Here is a 16,054-nt window from a genome sequence, read left to right as displayed (position 1 = left end):
TCGAAGACAAAAGCTTTTTGCTCGCTTTGCCCCGGCGTGGCAACGAGAGTTGTGTTTTTGATAACAAGCCGGGCAAATAAGTCGCTTTGACTCCGGTTGTGTGATGCGCTCGAGCGGCAGCCTCCGAAGATTCCTTCCAGTGACAAAAGCGTTTGCCTTGCTCCTGAAAGCTTTTGTTTGTTTGTTTGTTTGCTTCTTCGAGGGAACAACCCAGAATGGTTAAAGAGTTGTTTTTGTCCTGAAGCTGTGACTGGCAGTGGGCGATGATGACGTGTTCGGGTGGCATACGAGCAGCACCGGTCAGGTTAGCAAACGTCGTCGTCGTCTGTGGCCACAATGGGACAAACCCAAATCGGTTTGTTTTCGTCCACCTAAAAACGCCGGCGGGAGTCACGTAAGCGGGCTCGAGGAGCACCCACCGCCGAGCACTTCTGAGGTTACCCGGCCTCCCACCCACTCCGAAACCAAGTCCCCGCTGTGCCCCTCCCGCCACGGATGGGCAGATGGGCCGGCCAGCTGATATCCCGGCCCGGCTCCGTTTCATCTTGCTTGGGTGTCTTAAACAGGCGGCTAGTCCGTCTGATGGGCACTGGGACGGCAAAAGCGGGACGCTCCTTTGACACGCTCGAGGGAAGAGTGTATTGAGGGGGGGGGGGGGCTTACGGTTGGAGGTCCTTGGGCCGTCCTATTGAGGAGACGCGAGGACAGATGGAGACATTTAATGTGCCTGGGCGGATAGGAAGCCCAGGCACAAGCAGATGAGGAAGGAGCTCGTGGCCGGCGTTGAAAATGCGCGTTTCTTTCGCGGGACTTCCCGAAGGCACTTTAACTTCACAGATGCTGCTGCACTGTCCATTTCTTTCTTTTTTTTTTAATTATTATTTTTACATTTGAAAAGGTGTCACGTTGCAAAAGTGAGGCTATCAGGTCCGCACGTGCTTAAAAGAACACAAAAGATTTGTGGCGAAACGGCAAAACTGCTGCATCCTCAAGAGTGTAAAACAAAGACGTGCATCATCGTTTTTTTTTTTTTTTTTACATGGGCTTGCTTATTCATTTATGAATCATGCATCTTCGTAATTTTGGTCCGAATATTTATAGTGATTATCTGAGATGGAGATTAGAAAAAAAATAGACAAAAGCAATCAAACTCAAATATTGCTTCTTGAAATCTGCTTTTACTGTTCCATAACTGTTTTTAGATTTGTTTTGAACTACCAATTACTCAATATAGAAAAAAAAACATTATCTTAATTAATATTTAGTATTTATATAATGTATCATGAAATTTGAATTACACACGTATATGTAATATCAAAAATTGATGATGACACTGGGATTAGTGACCAAGTGAAATCGATATTTGATTCCAATTTAAGAAGCATCAGCAATTGCCTTTTTAGATACATTTAACTTTTTTTTGGTTTCTTTTTGTTTCAGGCCCAGCGTTAAATTCTATAATCAAATAAAACCCCTTGAGTAATTTTTCAAAATATATTTGACTAACATGCTATGAGATAATAAACATTTGATTCATAAATGGCATATGGACTTTTTGGTGGAATTAAAACAGAAGGAAGGTTCCATTCAGGTGGTCTTTTGGATTAAAAAAAAAATGTTACGCTAAAATGCTCGTTTCATGGTAAAAATATGATAGTTTGTCATCCATCGAGTCGTGATTACATTGTTTCTCTCTCCCACTTGGGTCTCCCTTTCCGCCCCCCCCCCTTTTTTTTCTTAAATATAGCGGCGGGCGCCTCAGATGTAGTGGCCCTTTCAAGCGCCCGTGGGGGGGCTCAGAGTCCTCGCTTTTGTCTCCCATTTCCTTCTGAAACTGCTTTTCTTGAACCCTGCGCCGCTCTTCACAGTTGTTGTCTCGACTCTCTGCTCGCTGTGTGGCTCCTTCTTTTTTCCTACGACCAACAACCCCCCACCCCCCGCCCCACCACCACCACCACCACCCAACACCACACTGCTGCCCCCCTCCACCACAGCCCCCCACCCCCTCCTCCCATCGACGCTTCCCTCCCTCCTCCAGCTCTCTCCGTGTCAGCCAGAGGTCAATGCTACACTTTTTCTTGTGCATGCAACAAGGCTCGGAGTGTGCATGTGCGTGTTGGGGCGTGTGGGGGTCTTTTTACTCATTGTGACCTAAAAATAGAAAACTATATTTGCCCATTTTTTAAGACACAGGTGTGAGCAGGTGTTTGGAATCTACTACCGATTGGATGAGGGGAAGAAGTGGATTAGTCAGTCCTACAAGCACATCTGTCTATACACCAAGACAACAATATGCTGTTATGTTGTTAAAAAAAAACAACAACAAAAAAAACGCTTTTTCATAGACTTCAAATATTTTGTTGACTCATTATTACTGCCATCATCCAATAATTCCCCCTAAAATATATAATTTAATTGGTTTATGGTTAAAAATTAGCGGCCATATTGACCCAGGAACATTTCTGGTGTATTGTGCCAGAGGATTCGGGTCAAACTGACCCAGGGGACAATCTCGCTATTAAGACAACACGAACAGAAAGGTTAAATAAATCTAACATTTTTTTTCCAAGTTTTGTGCCACCTGCCATATTTTATAATTCATACAGATCTATTTCATGACTTTTTCCTCCCCGCACGCTCGCTGTTTGTTGTCTATGTTCCACAATGTGCTTTGCATATTCTCTTTTCATTCGGCTGCTTAAATAAAAAAAGTAAAATAAAATAAATAAATCCAAAACAAAAGGACACTCCTTGAGGTATAGCATAATCAATGACTCTTTTGGTACGCCGCCGCAACGTAGCATTGTGTGTTCACACGGAATAGGGCGTCATTTGATAATTGTTAGATTAATGGCGCCCAGAGCCAGGATGTAAATATTTCACAGCTTTGAGAAAAGGAGGCCTTGGAAGAAAAAAAAAAAAAGAAAAAGAAAAATCATGTTTTGAAGAAGGAAGGGGGTGGTTGGGGGGCAAGTGTGTTTTTCTTCAAATTTAGTTAACTCTATTTCCTGAATGTATATGCTTCAGCTCTTTAAAAAAAAAAAAAATCCAGCCGCCGGCATGCTGTTTATCGCCAGATGAAAGGCAATGCTGTAATTATTCCCTCCCCCACCCCTTCTAATCGGACCTTGTCAGCACGCGGTCTTATCGAGAAGAGGAAAATGACACCGATGCTATCGAGGAGCCCCGGAGTCCGAGCCTGCGGCGCGTGTCCTCCCGCCAATCACGGGCCCGGGCCTCGTCCCCCGCCGTATCTAGCGCCGCCACAAACAGCGAGCGCACGCTTTTTCTTTTTTTCATGTGGACTTCAAAAAAAGCGGTCGCAAGTCATTAAAATTGCAGCGGCGTCGTCCCTTTTTCGGCGGCGGCGACGGGGATCAGCCGCAACGAAAATGGGATGTGGGACGAGGAGACTGGCTAAACGTGTTAATTCCGTCCTCACATGTTTACGGCTTAATTTTAATCTGTTTGAGGAGGAAGGGACGGCTGGCGAATGGAAAAGGGGCACGAGGGCCAATGAGAAAGCCGAGCGCCGCAATAAATCGCCATTATCTTTGACACCCTCGGACTGAGCTGTTCCGCGGGGATTTAGGGGCAAAAAGGGAAAAAAAAATTTTTACGCTTCAACTGCGCTCGCTGAGGTGCCGCTGGACAAAAGGCCTTCGGTACACAAAAGCCAGCTAGCATACGGAGCCCTCAATGGGACGGGAAGCGCTGAATCAACAGACTCCAGCTTGGCGAGAAAAAAAAAATACAGTAATTCCCCGGTGAGCAGTAGACCTTGTTATCAAGTTTGGAGAGAATCTGTGCCAGGGTACTTTCAGGTGGTGGAACTGGGAGTGACTACTGCTGACTTGAACTGAAAGCAATGAGGGGAAACTTAAGATGATAATATTAAATGTGATATTAGCCACCAGGGATGCTTACTGGAAAGCTCTCCACTTATTCGCCATTGCTGCCGAATCTCCCAATCAGTCTTCCATTTGACAAAGACTGATGATAGTTAGGCTTTAAAATATTAAGATAGGCGTTTATGACAAAAAATATATATACTGTATATATAGATGGGGTTGGTCTCGAACGCTCACACATAGCAAGGCCCACTTTCAATCTTGCGCTCAGCCCATTTTGGGAATCCCTGCACGACGGGGGACGAGCACAAATTGTGTAAATGCCATATTTAGTTGTCTCTTTTTTTTTGTTGTTGTTGTTGGTTTGTTTGTTTCTGGTTTTGTTCCGGCCGCCGACTAATCTTTTGGTGTGGCGCCGACTCTTCGCAGCCCGCCCGCCTGCATCCCTCCGTCTAATAGAGCCGCCGCCCCAAATCAAAGCGCTTTAACACAAGCCGGTGCGGCCTTTAATAGTGTCGTCACATCATCACAGCGCCCTTGCTTAGCTTAGCCTCTGCTACTGCTGCCACTTTGTTGCTCGCTTCAATGATTTATGACAAAATAAATAAATAAATAAATAATCAAGAGGGAGTGAGCAGGAAAGGCGGATAGAAAGAAACAATGTGGTGCGTCTCCCCCCCCCCCCCCCCCCCGACTCTGATTGAGAGTCTCTGGAACCTTTGATTGACAAGCTTTAATCAGCTTATCTACAATCCTAATAAAGTTGATGGCCCGCGGTGCTGCTCTCTACCTGGCACGCCGTAAACTTTGGGGGGGGGGGGGGGGGGGGTAAAGGCAGCAAAGCCTAAACCACTCGGCTTATCGAAACGGGAGTGAAATCAATCCCAAATGAGCTGTGTGTGTGCACACACACACACATATATATATATATTAATGTTTACGAAAAATGACAATTTCTTATTCGTCTCTTTAATTTAGATGAATGTCAGGAGCCCCTGTCATGTCCTACTATTGTAAACAAAACAAAAAAATACAATGAAATTATTTTTCTTTTTTTTGTTGTTGTTAAAATGACAGAAAATCTGAATTCAAGAATACGTGTACATCCACCCATCAGGTTTTTCTCCTGAGCCAGATTGGAAATTGCCCTTGAGCTTTGTTATTTACAATTCTACATCTTATATTAGATGAATAGTTAAGAGCGGTTTTATATATACATTTTTCTCCAAGCCAAAGCTAACTGCTATGCACGTTTGCTTGTTGCGGCCACTTGCCTTTTTTCTTTTTTTTTTTTGTTCTTATTCACTAACGAACTTCTATACTTTATTTATGAGAGAAACAGAAAAGCCTGCTTGTCAGTGTGTTGGGGAGGGGGTCCGTGTGTGGTAAATAAATAGCGCCGCGTGTCCAAAGAGTGTACTCGCTATCCCTTTGAGGGCTCTCACCGCTCTTGACAAGCCTTTGTTTTCTTTAAATACACGCGAGACGCTGAGAATAGTTTAAAAAGAGGGGAAAAAAACAAGAAAGAAAAACACAAATGCTAAAATGTGATGATGATACATGGTGAAGATTCGTCTTTTCTTAGAACAAGTGCACCCCCTCCCTTCCCTTTAAATCTGACCCAGAAGCATCCCGGCTTTTTGTTCGCGGTCATTACAAGAGACGACGCTCGAGTCGGGAGGGGGAGAAAAAAAGAAAAAGAAAAAGCGGAATTTCACCACCGTTTCTTTGTTCTCTGAAATAGATTTCAAACTTCCACTTCTCGATCGGCGGTCAATTGCATTTCTCAAAGGGCCCCGCCGTGAGAACGTGGGCCGCAACTTTGAATGAGCGCAAGATAATGACCACATCTGGACACAGCTGACGTCCGATTGGATGAATGACATGAATGATTGAAATGCTGCACCGCGCTTTGTTTTGCTCATTTGATATTTCCGCTCGCCGTTCTTTCCCTGCTTTCCTCAACTGTGGACTTGATTGCGCGTTTTCCCCCATAGGACTTTCTTCAGGCTTCTGATTGGCTCAGGTACGGCTCAAAAACGACTTGTGGCGCCACCTGTCGCTTTCGCCCATGTTTGCCTAAAACAGACGCCATACGTGTGTCGTCCGTGTCAAAGTACGGGATAAAAACATTGGGATCCTTCGGTACGGCTCCTTCACAAAAACGGATGTAAAGCGCAAGAAGAAAAGTACGTGCGCAAACAAATACAGTGCAGCTCAGCCTACGATTTGCGGAATCGTCACGGCCAGCGCTACGCTGAAGGCTGCACGTCATTGTTTCGAACGGCGTCACGTCATCATTCAAACATTCCGCCAAAACAAGTGCTCTATTTTGGATTTGGCTCCTGAACCAAACCATAACCATGGTTACGTGGCAAACTGCGATTTTTAAGCAACCTGTTTTTATTCTCGATGCTTTATTCTTTATGCTTCGCATTTCTATCCAAGAGCGGGCGAGAAAAATTCTTGCGGCGGTGGAAAGCGGCACGCTGTCTATTCCCAGCGTATCCTTCTTCTCTGTTGCAGATGCATCGCTTGTTTGACCCGAGCAGGCGTCGCCATTTCAGGTTGCGCAGCTGAGCACAGGGCTGCGATCGACAGGCGAGTAAAGCGAGGGGTCACAGATTAAATGCGCCGGGGCGAGGCATCAACCCCCTGCTTTCCATCCGCCCCCGCAACCAAACAGCCGACCACCGCACCCTGCCGTCGGTGCACGCGGGACCTCCGCGGGATTTTACTTGGATGAGTCGACCAGCGGTGACAGAGAGGGTCAGAGTTCACAAGTCAAGCGACCGCTTCAAAACGCGATTTTCCTCAAAACGTTATTTTGTTGCAGTGAGTTTGTATACATTTGTTCGTGATTTGTCCAGTTATGTCCTGCTCGTGCTTATTCCTGAACACTCAGCGCCGAGTCCCTCCACAGATAAAAGATCCAAGTAACTGCGTTTGCTCTGCGGGGCTTTCGCAGAATTTGCAGCATGGATGACGACGCCGGTTTACGCGCATTTTTAAGCATCCGGCGGCTTGTATTTATGTACCCATGAATAGTTACACGAGCAGAAAAATACAAAAGTCTGTAGTCCTCCCTCAACTTGAATTATTCAATGTGTCAATGTCGCACGCGCGCCATTTATAGTGTAAATTGACAAACTTTCTGGAAAACTACAACGGAAGCCGCGGAACGACACTTGAAGAACTCGCCTTTGATACCTCTCGGAGGAATACGGCGTGGCAAGGAAAACGAGACGGGATACAAAAAAAAATAAAATAAAAAGTTGACGCAAACTGGTTAAATCTATTTAAGAACCAAATGAGGTGATGGAATTATAGGCTGAAAAAAAACAACCTTATTAATAAGTTTGGTTTGAAGATGTTTTATTTATAAAATCTTCCACCTGAATTCGAAAGTTTATTTTTGTAAGAATTAATAAAACACCCAAACACACACACACACACACACACACACACACACACACACACACACACACACACACACACACGCACACGCAAGACGCACCCAGTGTGGTGCGGCATATGCATGAATTTTCCTCTTTGGGATGTGTCGCTCGCTTTCTCACTCTCAGCCTGCCTCACCTTTGATGTGCACCCGAAAATGTCATCAGGCGTCAAGGAACCATTTTTTTCTTTTTTTATATATATACTTCGCTGCCAAACATCACCCTTCCCACAATCCTCCTCCCCTGCCCCCCACCCGCTCACACAAACACACATTTCCACCTACCTCTCATCTGAGCGAGGCAATTTGCTGCCGCTCACTCATCCCTCACAGAATCGCACCCCAATCCAAAACAAGACGACGTACCGGTTTCCACCGCAATCTGGTAGCCGGCCTCTAGTCGTCGCGATGACCTTTCCAGCCTCTCTGTGTTGTCCAACAGATGCGCTCTCTACGATGACAACAACAAAATGGAGAAAACGTTGAGGAAAAACACAAACATTGATTGAGAGAGAGCGCTGGGACGCATTTCAAAAGAAACACGTCGCCAAGCCTAAACGCGGCATGACCGACGCAGCGGCGCCAAGGTTGCCAATAACCTTCACGGATAACAATGTTTTTAATGTGCTCGTGGAATAGCAAGCGCATGCATGTCGGCGATGACAATGACAACATTTAACCATTCGCGGACCAACGAAAGCATCGATACCGAGGTCATTAGGACCCTTTAAGAGACTGAACAAATACAAGGAGACTTAAAATGTATACATTGGACACAGTTGTATCGAGAGGTCGAGAAGGCAGAATATTGATATTGCCATGTTTGGTATTGTTAGCGGCGACAGTAGCGTATTGATACTTGAGGTGGGATGAAATATCAATTTTGTGACGTATTCTACCTTTAGTTCACATTGCACAGCATCAATATAAGGGATAGGACAACATGTAACCTTTGTGATGTATCGTCACAGTAGCTCGCACGATACTGATCCAATACAAGTCTGGGATAAAATATCTACAGTGCTCGCGACCGTATGGATCATATCGTCAGCGCAGACAACATAGTATCGAAGATACTTGATGGAACCAAATATCGAGAGTGCAATGTGTGATCTTGTCGGGTCTCAAGGACCGGTACGATATCAGTACTGAGGTCGGACAAAATACCGATACGTCGATGTATCGTTTCTCTATCTTTTAAAGTCAACACCACAGGTAGGGGGAAATTGTCGATATTGTGATGTATCATTAAGTTAGCTCTCATCCAGTCGACACCATATCTCACCATATATCATACGGTCGTTTACTGATACTAATGTATTGATGTGTATCTTTATCGTTTGGGGCCAAATGTAGATCCTGCAATCTACGTTAGGTTTTTACGGTATAGTATTGATATTGTGTCGTTGCATTAGCTGTCAGGGCACCAAATATATTTGATTTCCACCGCCTTCACTAGAGCACACTGAAGATCACGAGGATGCGAGACTTCCATGTTTACACAAACAGGGTCGGCGTTTGATGGCCTCTCTAATATGCGACGTTTGTTGACACCCAAAAACAAACTGAAACGAGTTGATGCCCACCACATGAGCGTAGGGGACAGGGAGAGCGGGGGGAAATAAAATCTGGTGAGTGGGTTTCGCTGTCAAAACACGTAGCAGCTAATCACTCAGAGGAAATGGGAAAACACGCGAGAAAGGTTGCAAATGAGTCGACACACTTTTCAAAGTTTGACAATAAGACGAAGGGGATGGAGAGAACTTGGCTTCCATCTTCTTGACAGATGTCATTTAAAATAGCGCAGAGTGGCTTTTTAGTCGCTAAAAGCCAGTGCATGCTAAGGATGGGGGGGGGGGGGATGGAGCAAATGTGAATGTGATGGCAAGGGAGGCAGCGGAGGAAATGACTTGTTTTCAAAAAGAATTTGCCGTGAAAAAATGTTTTGCGAGCTCTCGCCGGACAGCATTAAAACTTGGGAGAGATCAACAAAAAAATGATACTAGATATATCAGTATCTCTTCGATACTAGGGGTAGGGATAATTTTCATATTTGTAAATGAAGGTACGAAGGAAAATAGAGAACTCCTTCTTTCCCTCGGCTTCTATATCAGATGTTTCAAATACAGGAGTGGCTTTTTTTTTCGTCGCTAAAAGCAAGGGCAGGCTAAAGATATGTGGAGAGAGCAAGCGGCAGGAAGTGAGTTGTTTTTTGTTTTTTTTGGCGTGGAAATTGGAGGCGGTGGCGCAGTGGCGCGGCTTTGGCGGATGGCGACAGCCTCGTGTTTGGCTATATAATGAGCCCCCACGGAAGAGCTGAGGCGGCGGCGACCACGTATTGACGCGCGATGTCGAAGCCAACACACCTCGACCGTGGCTGCAGTGCGCGCACGGGCACACTGACAGAGTGGCGCACTCCCCAGGCTTCTTCAAAGAAGCCCAAGTGATTAGTATGTTATCATTACCATCGGAAACGTGATTTTTCTATTCCCTCTTGGCAAAAGGTGACACGTCTCGGGGAGAGACGGCCGGCAGACTCGCTGCGATGGGAAGCCACTTCAAAGCCTTCTCCCCCTGAATCGCTCTCGCTTCTCTTCCTCCGTTCTGGGCCGGGGGTGGGTGGTGAGGGGTTGGGGGAAGGTAGCTCGCTGGAGGTGGCAGAGTTGGATGTGTGTGTGCGCGCATGTGTGATCATTAAGAATAATGCGCCCCAAGTTAGACGGCAAAAGAACCCGAGGCGAAAGGGTGAGGGTTCAGCCGCTAAGAATGCAATAATGACACGCTGTGACGCTCCTAATAGTGACACAAACCCACCGGGATTTTTTTTTTTTAAATACCTCACTTAGGGCAAGACAATAAGAAGTCCTTGCCATTCTATAATCTCGATTTTCACCAGAACTGTCGGCGAAAGTACACTTCTAAAGTTGATGCATGGCATCATTAGTGTGCAAATGAATTCCGTTTTTTATGACATATATTACTCATTTGAATTCCTGAAAGGGGATAGTCGAAATTATCGATACAAGGGGGTTGAACAAAATATGGGGAAATATACGGCATGGTTATCTCTGAGGCTACAGTGTAGACACTACGGGGAAGGCAAATTATTGGTATCATTATATTGGATTGTTATCACCTACAGTACCGTATCAATGGGATTCTGACAATTATCTTAAAGCACCATAGCAAGACTAGGGCTGGGATGAAAAAGCGATATCAGCATTCTATGATGGGTCGCTAACACAAGCAGTAGAGTATTGATAATCGGGTGAGACAAAATACTGATATTGAAATCAGAGTATCGATAACCGGGGTTGGGACTTGATGTCAGTATCGCAATGCAGTGTATGGTTTTGGCTTCACAGTACGACATCGATACCAGAGGAAGAACAAAACCGATATTACTACGTACGGTATCAACAAATTCAATGCTGACTCCTGCGGTTGTGATCTAAAAAAAAAAAGCCTTTCGATCCAAATCTACAGGACAAAGAGAAATGACCTCAGCCCGAGCCTTTCAGTACATTACAGGCCAAATGTTGTGTAAATACAAGCGCAACTCCTTCCATCTGCGCATCCTTTTTTCCCCCCATCTGACGCCTACAATTTCATCTGAGGAGGAGCGAAAATTGTGTTGTTGTTTTTGGTGTGTGTGTGTGTGTGTGCGCGTGTGGCGAAACGCTCCTCAGTTGTAAGTTATTAACAGGAAGCCCCGGAACAATGCAGCTGGAGCTCAAAAGAAATCTCTCTCTCTCTCTCTCTCCCCTCTTCTTTTTCACTCTCCTGCCTCGTTTTTTTCTCCCTTCCTTCTTCCACTATCAAACACGGGCGGTTTCTATCACCATTTTCCAAAGTTCAGATGATTTCCTTATTATTTCAATAAGGGGCGGAGGAGGAGGGGGTGAGTCAAAGTGAATAATGATGACAGCTGTGATTCAGACTGACTGTGTGATCTTCCGCGCCGTTTGTTTGGGACTTGTAAGACGAGGAATTACAAGTGTCAAACAGCTGTGAATATGGCTGCTAAATATTTAAACATGTTTTGCAGCTGAAGAGAGATGGGTGAAGGAAAAAAAAAGTATAGTTTTTTTTTTTTTGCTCTTTCTTTAAAGCCAAGCTTAAGTGCGTATAAGCTGTGCAGTCTTTGAAGACTGGCGGCGAAAAGGGGGCACCCGATCGAGGCCGATTACACCGAAGCCGCTTAAAAAGGGGAGTCGACAGGTGAGGTAAACGCGAGGTGTCTCCTGACCCTGAGGCGAGGAGGAAATTAACAAAAGTGTAGGAGGAAGAGAGGCAAAATCGAGGACAACTAAAAAAAACAACACAGCATCTGGGCCTGTTGGGTTGGCACTCTTAAATTATGAATCACCATGAAAAGGAGTGCAGCTCCGCAGATTGGCGAGAGAGAGAGTGAGAAAAAGCAGCTGGAACGTTTAAAGGTGGCACGTTGCAGCACCTGCGAATAAAAGCAAACCGTCTCGTAGGACCTGAACGGGGTTTCGGCAAAAATAAGCAAATGCTAAATATTGATATGAACAATGTAACATATCGCACCGAGCTTGGCATGTCTGACTTAAAGTTCTAAGGATTCGAGTTTGGGGTACTCGGCTTCTTCCCACATTCCAAAAAACAGGCTTCTTATATCCACTGCAGATTCGAAATTGTCAATAGGTGTGAATATTGCGTGCGTTGTTTTCGTCATGACAAAACCAACAACGTTGACGAAACGCGATGGATCGTGTTCGCTCACACGCACCACAGCATGTGGTGAAGGATGATAATATTGCAAACGATTGTTGACCGATGACGTTATGGATTCGTTGCTTGAAAAAAAGGGGCAAAACTCTTCACCGTCTTAAGTTTGAGAGAAAGAAAAGCTCGAGAACCTGGCATTTTTGTGAACTCATTATCTTTGACTTGGCCTTTAAGCGCTTCAGACCAAAGTCGGTCCAAATGAGCCCGATTTAATTTTCTGCGCAACAGACGAAGAGGGCAAATGGAAATTGCAGTGGAGGGACAGTGGGGGTGAAAAAAAAAAAGCAATTTAAATAGTCAGAGAAGCACTTACCTCTTCGCGTAACTTTATCAACTGCATCACGAGAGCAAGGCAAAAGGGGGAGCGAGATAGAAAAAGAGAGAGAGGAGAAGGAAATGAGAGAGGAAATATTTCCACGATGAGTGATCCGTCACGCGGCGGCGCGTGCAAATTAACCTTGACGATTTTTCTGTTTGCACGCCGCGCGCCCGGAAATCAGCAGACAAACGCGCTAAACGCAGCCGAGCGCTGACTTTTTTGTGCACAAACAAAGATCAAGTCGTCGCACTGTCACATTAAACGACGGCAAGGACGTGGAGAGCGCCGCCTGGCACCATCAGCTAGCATTAGCCGCAAAGTCACGGGGAAGGATGTTGCCGGAGAAAAGGGAGCACACTTTCATACGGGCTTACGCTCTGTTCGAAATATGTCAAAACACGGACTTTAGCGTTGCTCAGTTGTCAGTCGCGTAAATTCTCTGGAATGGGATTTCGCGTAGCCGAGTTTCACGGCGTTGGCGCGACGGGAATTAGTCAGACACGTTTCTGATAAAACAGGCACCGAAACTGAAGTCGATCAAAAATGAATTTCACGGGGAAGAAAAGTGAGGCTCGGTATTCACGAGCAAACCATTTTCGCCGCAGAGGGGCGAACTTCCGTAGAAATGGGCGGCTAACGTTGTTTAACGCGACGACAATTACGAAAAATTGGTGGTCCGTTATCACGTGTTGTTACAAATTCCAACTCAATTCTTGCAGATTTGGGAGTTTTTGAGCATTCCAGGAAGAGCACCAAAAAAAACCCCCACAAACAGGTGTGTACATCAGCAAAAAGAAAGAAAGAAGAATACAATGCGTTTTTGAATGACACCAGAGTGCGTGGGTTGCCATTAACTCATCGTCGCAGTTCACTCATCTAGTTTTCTTTTCCACGAATAAAAAGACTACGCAAAGTAAACATGACAAAATGTGCGTCTTCCGAAAGAGCCGGCCGGTCGCAGCTAACAAGATGCACACAGCATGATTGGCTTATTTAAAAGGGCAAAGTTTAAAACGACGCTAAGGCCGGGGAGTGGGGGCGGGGGCGTGATGATGTGGGGGCTCACTGGAGAGTGTAGCAGATTTGATGATCGCTCAATGGGCCGCCAAACAAAACTTTTTCTAGGCTGGTTTGTGCCGCCTGACCGATTGCAAATCCTCACGGGAGGACTTTGCACAAAAGCCTGCTTGAGAAGTGTGTTTTTTTTTTTTTAAGCTTGATTTTCCTTCGCCCGACAGCGTCTTTAGCGCGGCCAACGACGCCGCTCGCATTGTGGAACGCCGTGAATGTCGTAATTATGCCGTGTTCGCCTTGTGTTTTTGTGGTGCCAGCCAGCCAGCATTCAAAATTGCACTGCTGCAATTTTTCCATTATGATAATCAGCATTTTTTTTTCCCCCCCAACAAAAGATTTTTTTTTCCCTTTCTTTTTTTTTTCTCTGCCGCCCCCTACCCCAATACGGAATTCGACACAAGTGGTAATGTGCTTCCTTTGTAGCTCCGGAAAATCTGGTCGGTGCCGGCTGAAACCGGCACAATCTCTCGTGGCCAAGCCTTCTGCTGCCACTGAAATCGAAACTATTCGGCGTTCCGTTTATGTGTGCGTGTGGGAGAAGAAAAAAAAAACAAAAAAGACGGGGAGGGCAAAAAAAAAAATGTGCCTAGCACGTGATAGCGCCAATTCCGCCTCTGCTGGCGTACAGATAACGAATAAATGTGCGACTCTATTAAATGGTCCTTTAGCCATTATCGCAACTTGGGACGCTGGCCTATTTCCTTAAGCTGGGAATCCTTTGGCCTTGTAACCAGCACATTTGGGAGCCGTAATGATCGGTGGTGGCGGCAAGGGCCTACGCCGCACCTTCCGGGGCCCCCGTTTTACAAACGGCCGACAATTTCGTTGACCCCTCCTTGCCCCCGGCTTCTGGTCCCTTCTCTCTCCGATCGCCGCCATCCTTTTAGAAAAATATTTTTATACATTTATTTATTTATAAGTACTCTCATTATGACAACACAAAAATTATTGACACAAGATGTTAAATGCAAAACCAGGCCAAGGACGAGTCATAAAGTCCCCAAAATATTGGTTTACTATTTCTGTAATACTCGACTTTCATTCTTGACTGAGTAAATAATAATTAAACAAAAAAAAAAACCTACATTTTTTTAGGGTAGACTATATTGAATTATATTCCGAATAAAAACAAAATTCATTTGAGAGGCATCTCAATGTTTTTTTAAAATACAAATTTTTGGCAAATTATTATGGTAGTTAATGTTGTTTGTTTCTCTTTTCTTTTTTCAGAAACAAATGGAACTAGAAATGAAAGAACAACATTAAATGCAAAACTAGGCCAAACTGGTTTATTTTAACTGTATTTTTTTCCGGGTTTTCAGTCACACTGATTTCTATCATCACACTCTACCAGTTTAGTTATCTTTTTGTGAAGAATTTTGGGGATTTTTTTAAAACCTATTGAGATCCACATAAGATCTGAAGATACATTTTTTTGCATTATCATTGCTTATTTTGAAAAAAAATAGTGCATCTTATGTAGCACATATTTTATTTCTCATTCAAATGTTTTGTTGTCGTCTCTGAATTTTTTCCCAAGCTGTCTGCAAAAAGCCATTTAAGAAAAAAATAGATGAATGGTATTCCAAACGAGACGGCACAATCTTTCTTTTTGGGCTTTTTCTTTTCCGTTTCTTCTTTTCTCCTTGATCGGCGGCCGTCAGCGTCTCAAACGTGACATTGGTGACAGCGGATCTCCTTTCCCACTTGCGCGCATCACTTTTGTGCCTTGCTAATTTGCCGGCAAATATGCATATCAATTACGCAGCCTGTATCAACACACTCACACGCGCACACACACACACACACGCGGGCATATGTTGGAAGATGGTGAATGATCATTGAAATGGTAATAAGGAGATGATAAGAAAAAAAATGTGCCTTATTTTACTTCTAAATATAATCTCATTTATTTTAGGCTAATACGATTTTGCATTTTGAATTGTCGCAATCTATAAATGAGTCGAAAGAGGTTTGGTCCGAGTTGTGTGTGTGTGTGTGTAGGTGTGTGTGTGTGAGTGTGGCGTAGGTTTCTATATCTTTAAGAATGCATACTTAAGAATGCATACAAAACAACACGAGACATATTTTGCACTTTAAAGGCTGCAAAAAAAAAGAAAAAGGTTGTGAATGAATATTCTACTTTGGTATGTTTGTTTTGTTTTTTTTTTATGAAATGAAGCAGACGCTACCATTTTTTGTGTGCAAGGGTTTTGTTGTGCGTGTGTCGCGATATTAAATAATTCCATACAGCTCTTGTCTTATTCTGAGTGTTAAAATTATGATTTTCGGCATTAAAAAAAATACTCTTGGAACAAAATGTGAAGTGCAAATAGGAACGCAAAAAAAAAAATGCTGATCATATAAAATTGACTGAATGATCTTTTTCATTACATTCAGCTTTGCTCATTTTCATAGCTGCTATGCAATAAACTGTTTTTTTTGTCCTGATAACAACTAATTTTGAACAAGCTTGCAAATTAGAACCAGGCCGAGGAAGAAAGCCGGAGTTGTGCACTCCATGATTGCTACTGTACTTTTCTAGACTCTCAGAAACACAACATTTGATTGGGGCTGTCTAATTGTGAAAAAAAAAGT

General features: G+C 44.3%; 1 protein-coding gene across 4 annotated transcripts in view; it reads right to left on the bottom strand.

The window, feature by feature from the left end:
* Positions 1-16,054, bottom strand: part of vti1a (vesicle transport through interaction with t-SNAREs 1A) — a 70,290-nt gene that overhangs the window by 39,538 nt on the left and 14,698 nt on the right. For 2 of the 4 annotated variants that reach the window (XM_086099408.1, XM_086099406.1), the window contains exons 5-6: positions 12,377-12,397; positions 7,675-7,759 (exon numbers count right to left, since the gene is read on the bottom strand). In XM_086099408.1, the coding sequence (XP_085955534.1) occupies positions 7,675-7,759; positions 12,377-12,397 (106 nt within the window). The remainder of the gene's footprint in view (positions 1-7,674; positions 7,760-12,376; positions 12,398-16,054) is intronic. The other 2 variants (XM_086099409.1, XM_086099407.1) reach the window with 1 other exon arrangement.

This window comes from Hippocampus guttulatus, chromosome 19 (assembly GCF_054856545.1).
Source record: "Hippocampus guttulatus isolate MCC_2025c chromosome 19, RoL_Hgut_1.0, whole genome shotgun sequence".
Lineage (NCBI taxonomy): Eukaryota > Metazoa > Chordata > Actinopteri > Syngnathiformes > Syngnathidae > Hippocampus > Hippocampus guttulatus.
The sequence above is the reverse complement of the archived record's forward strand: the minus strand, read 5'-3'. Positions and strand labels throughout refer to the sequence as shown.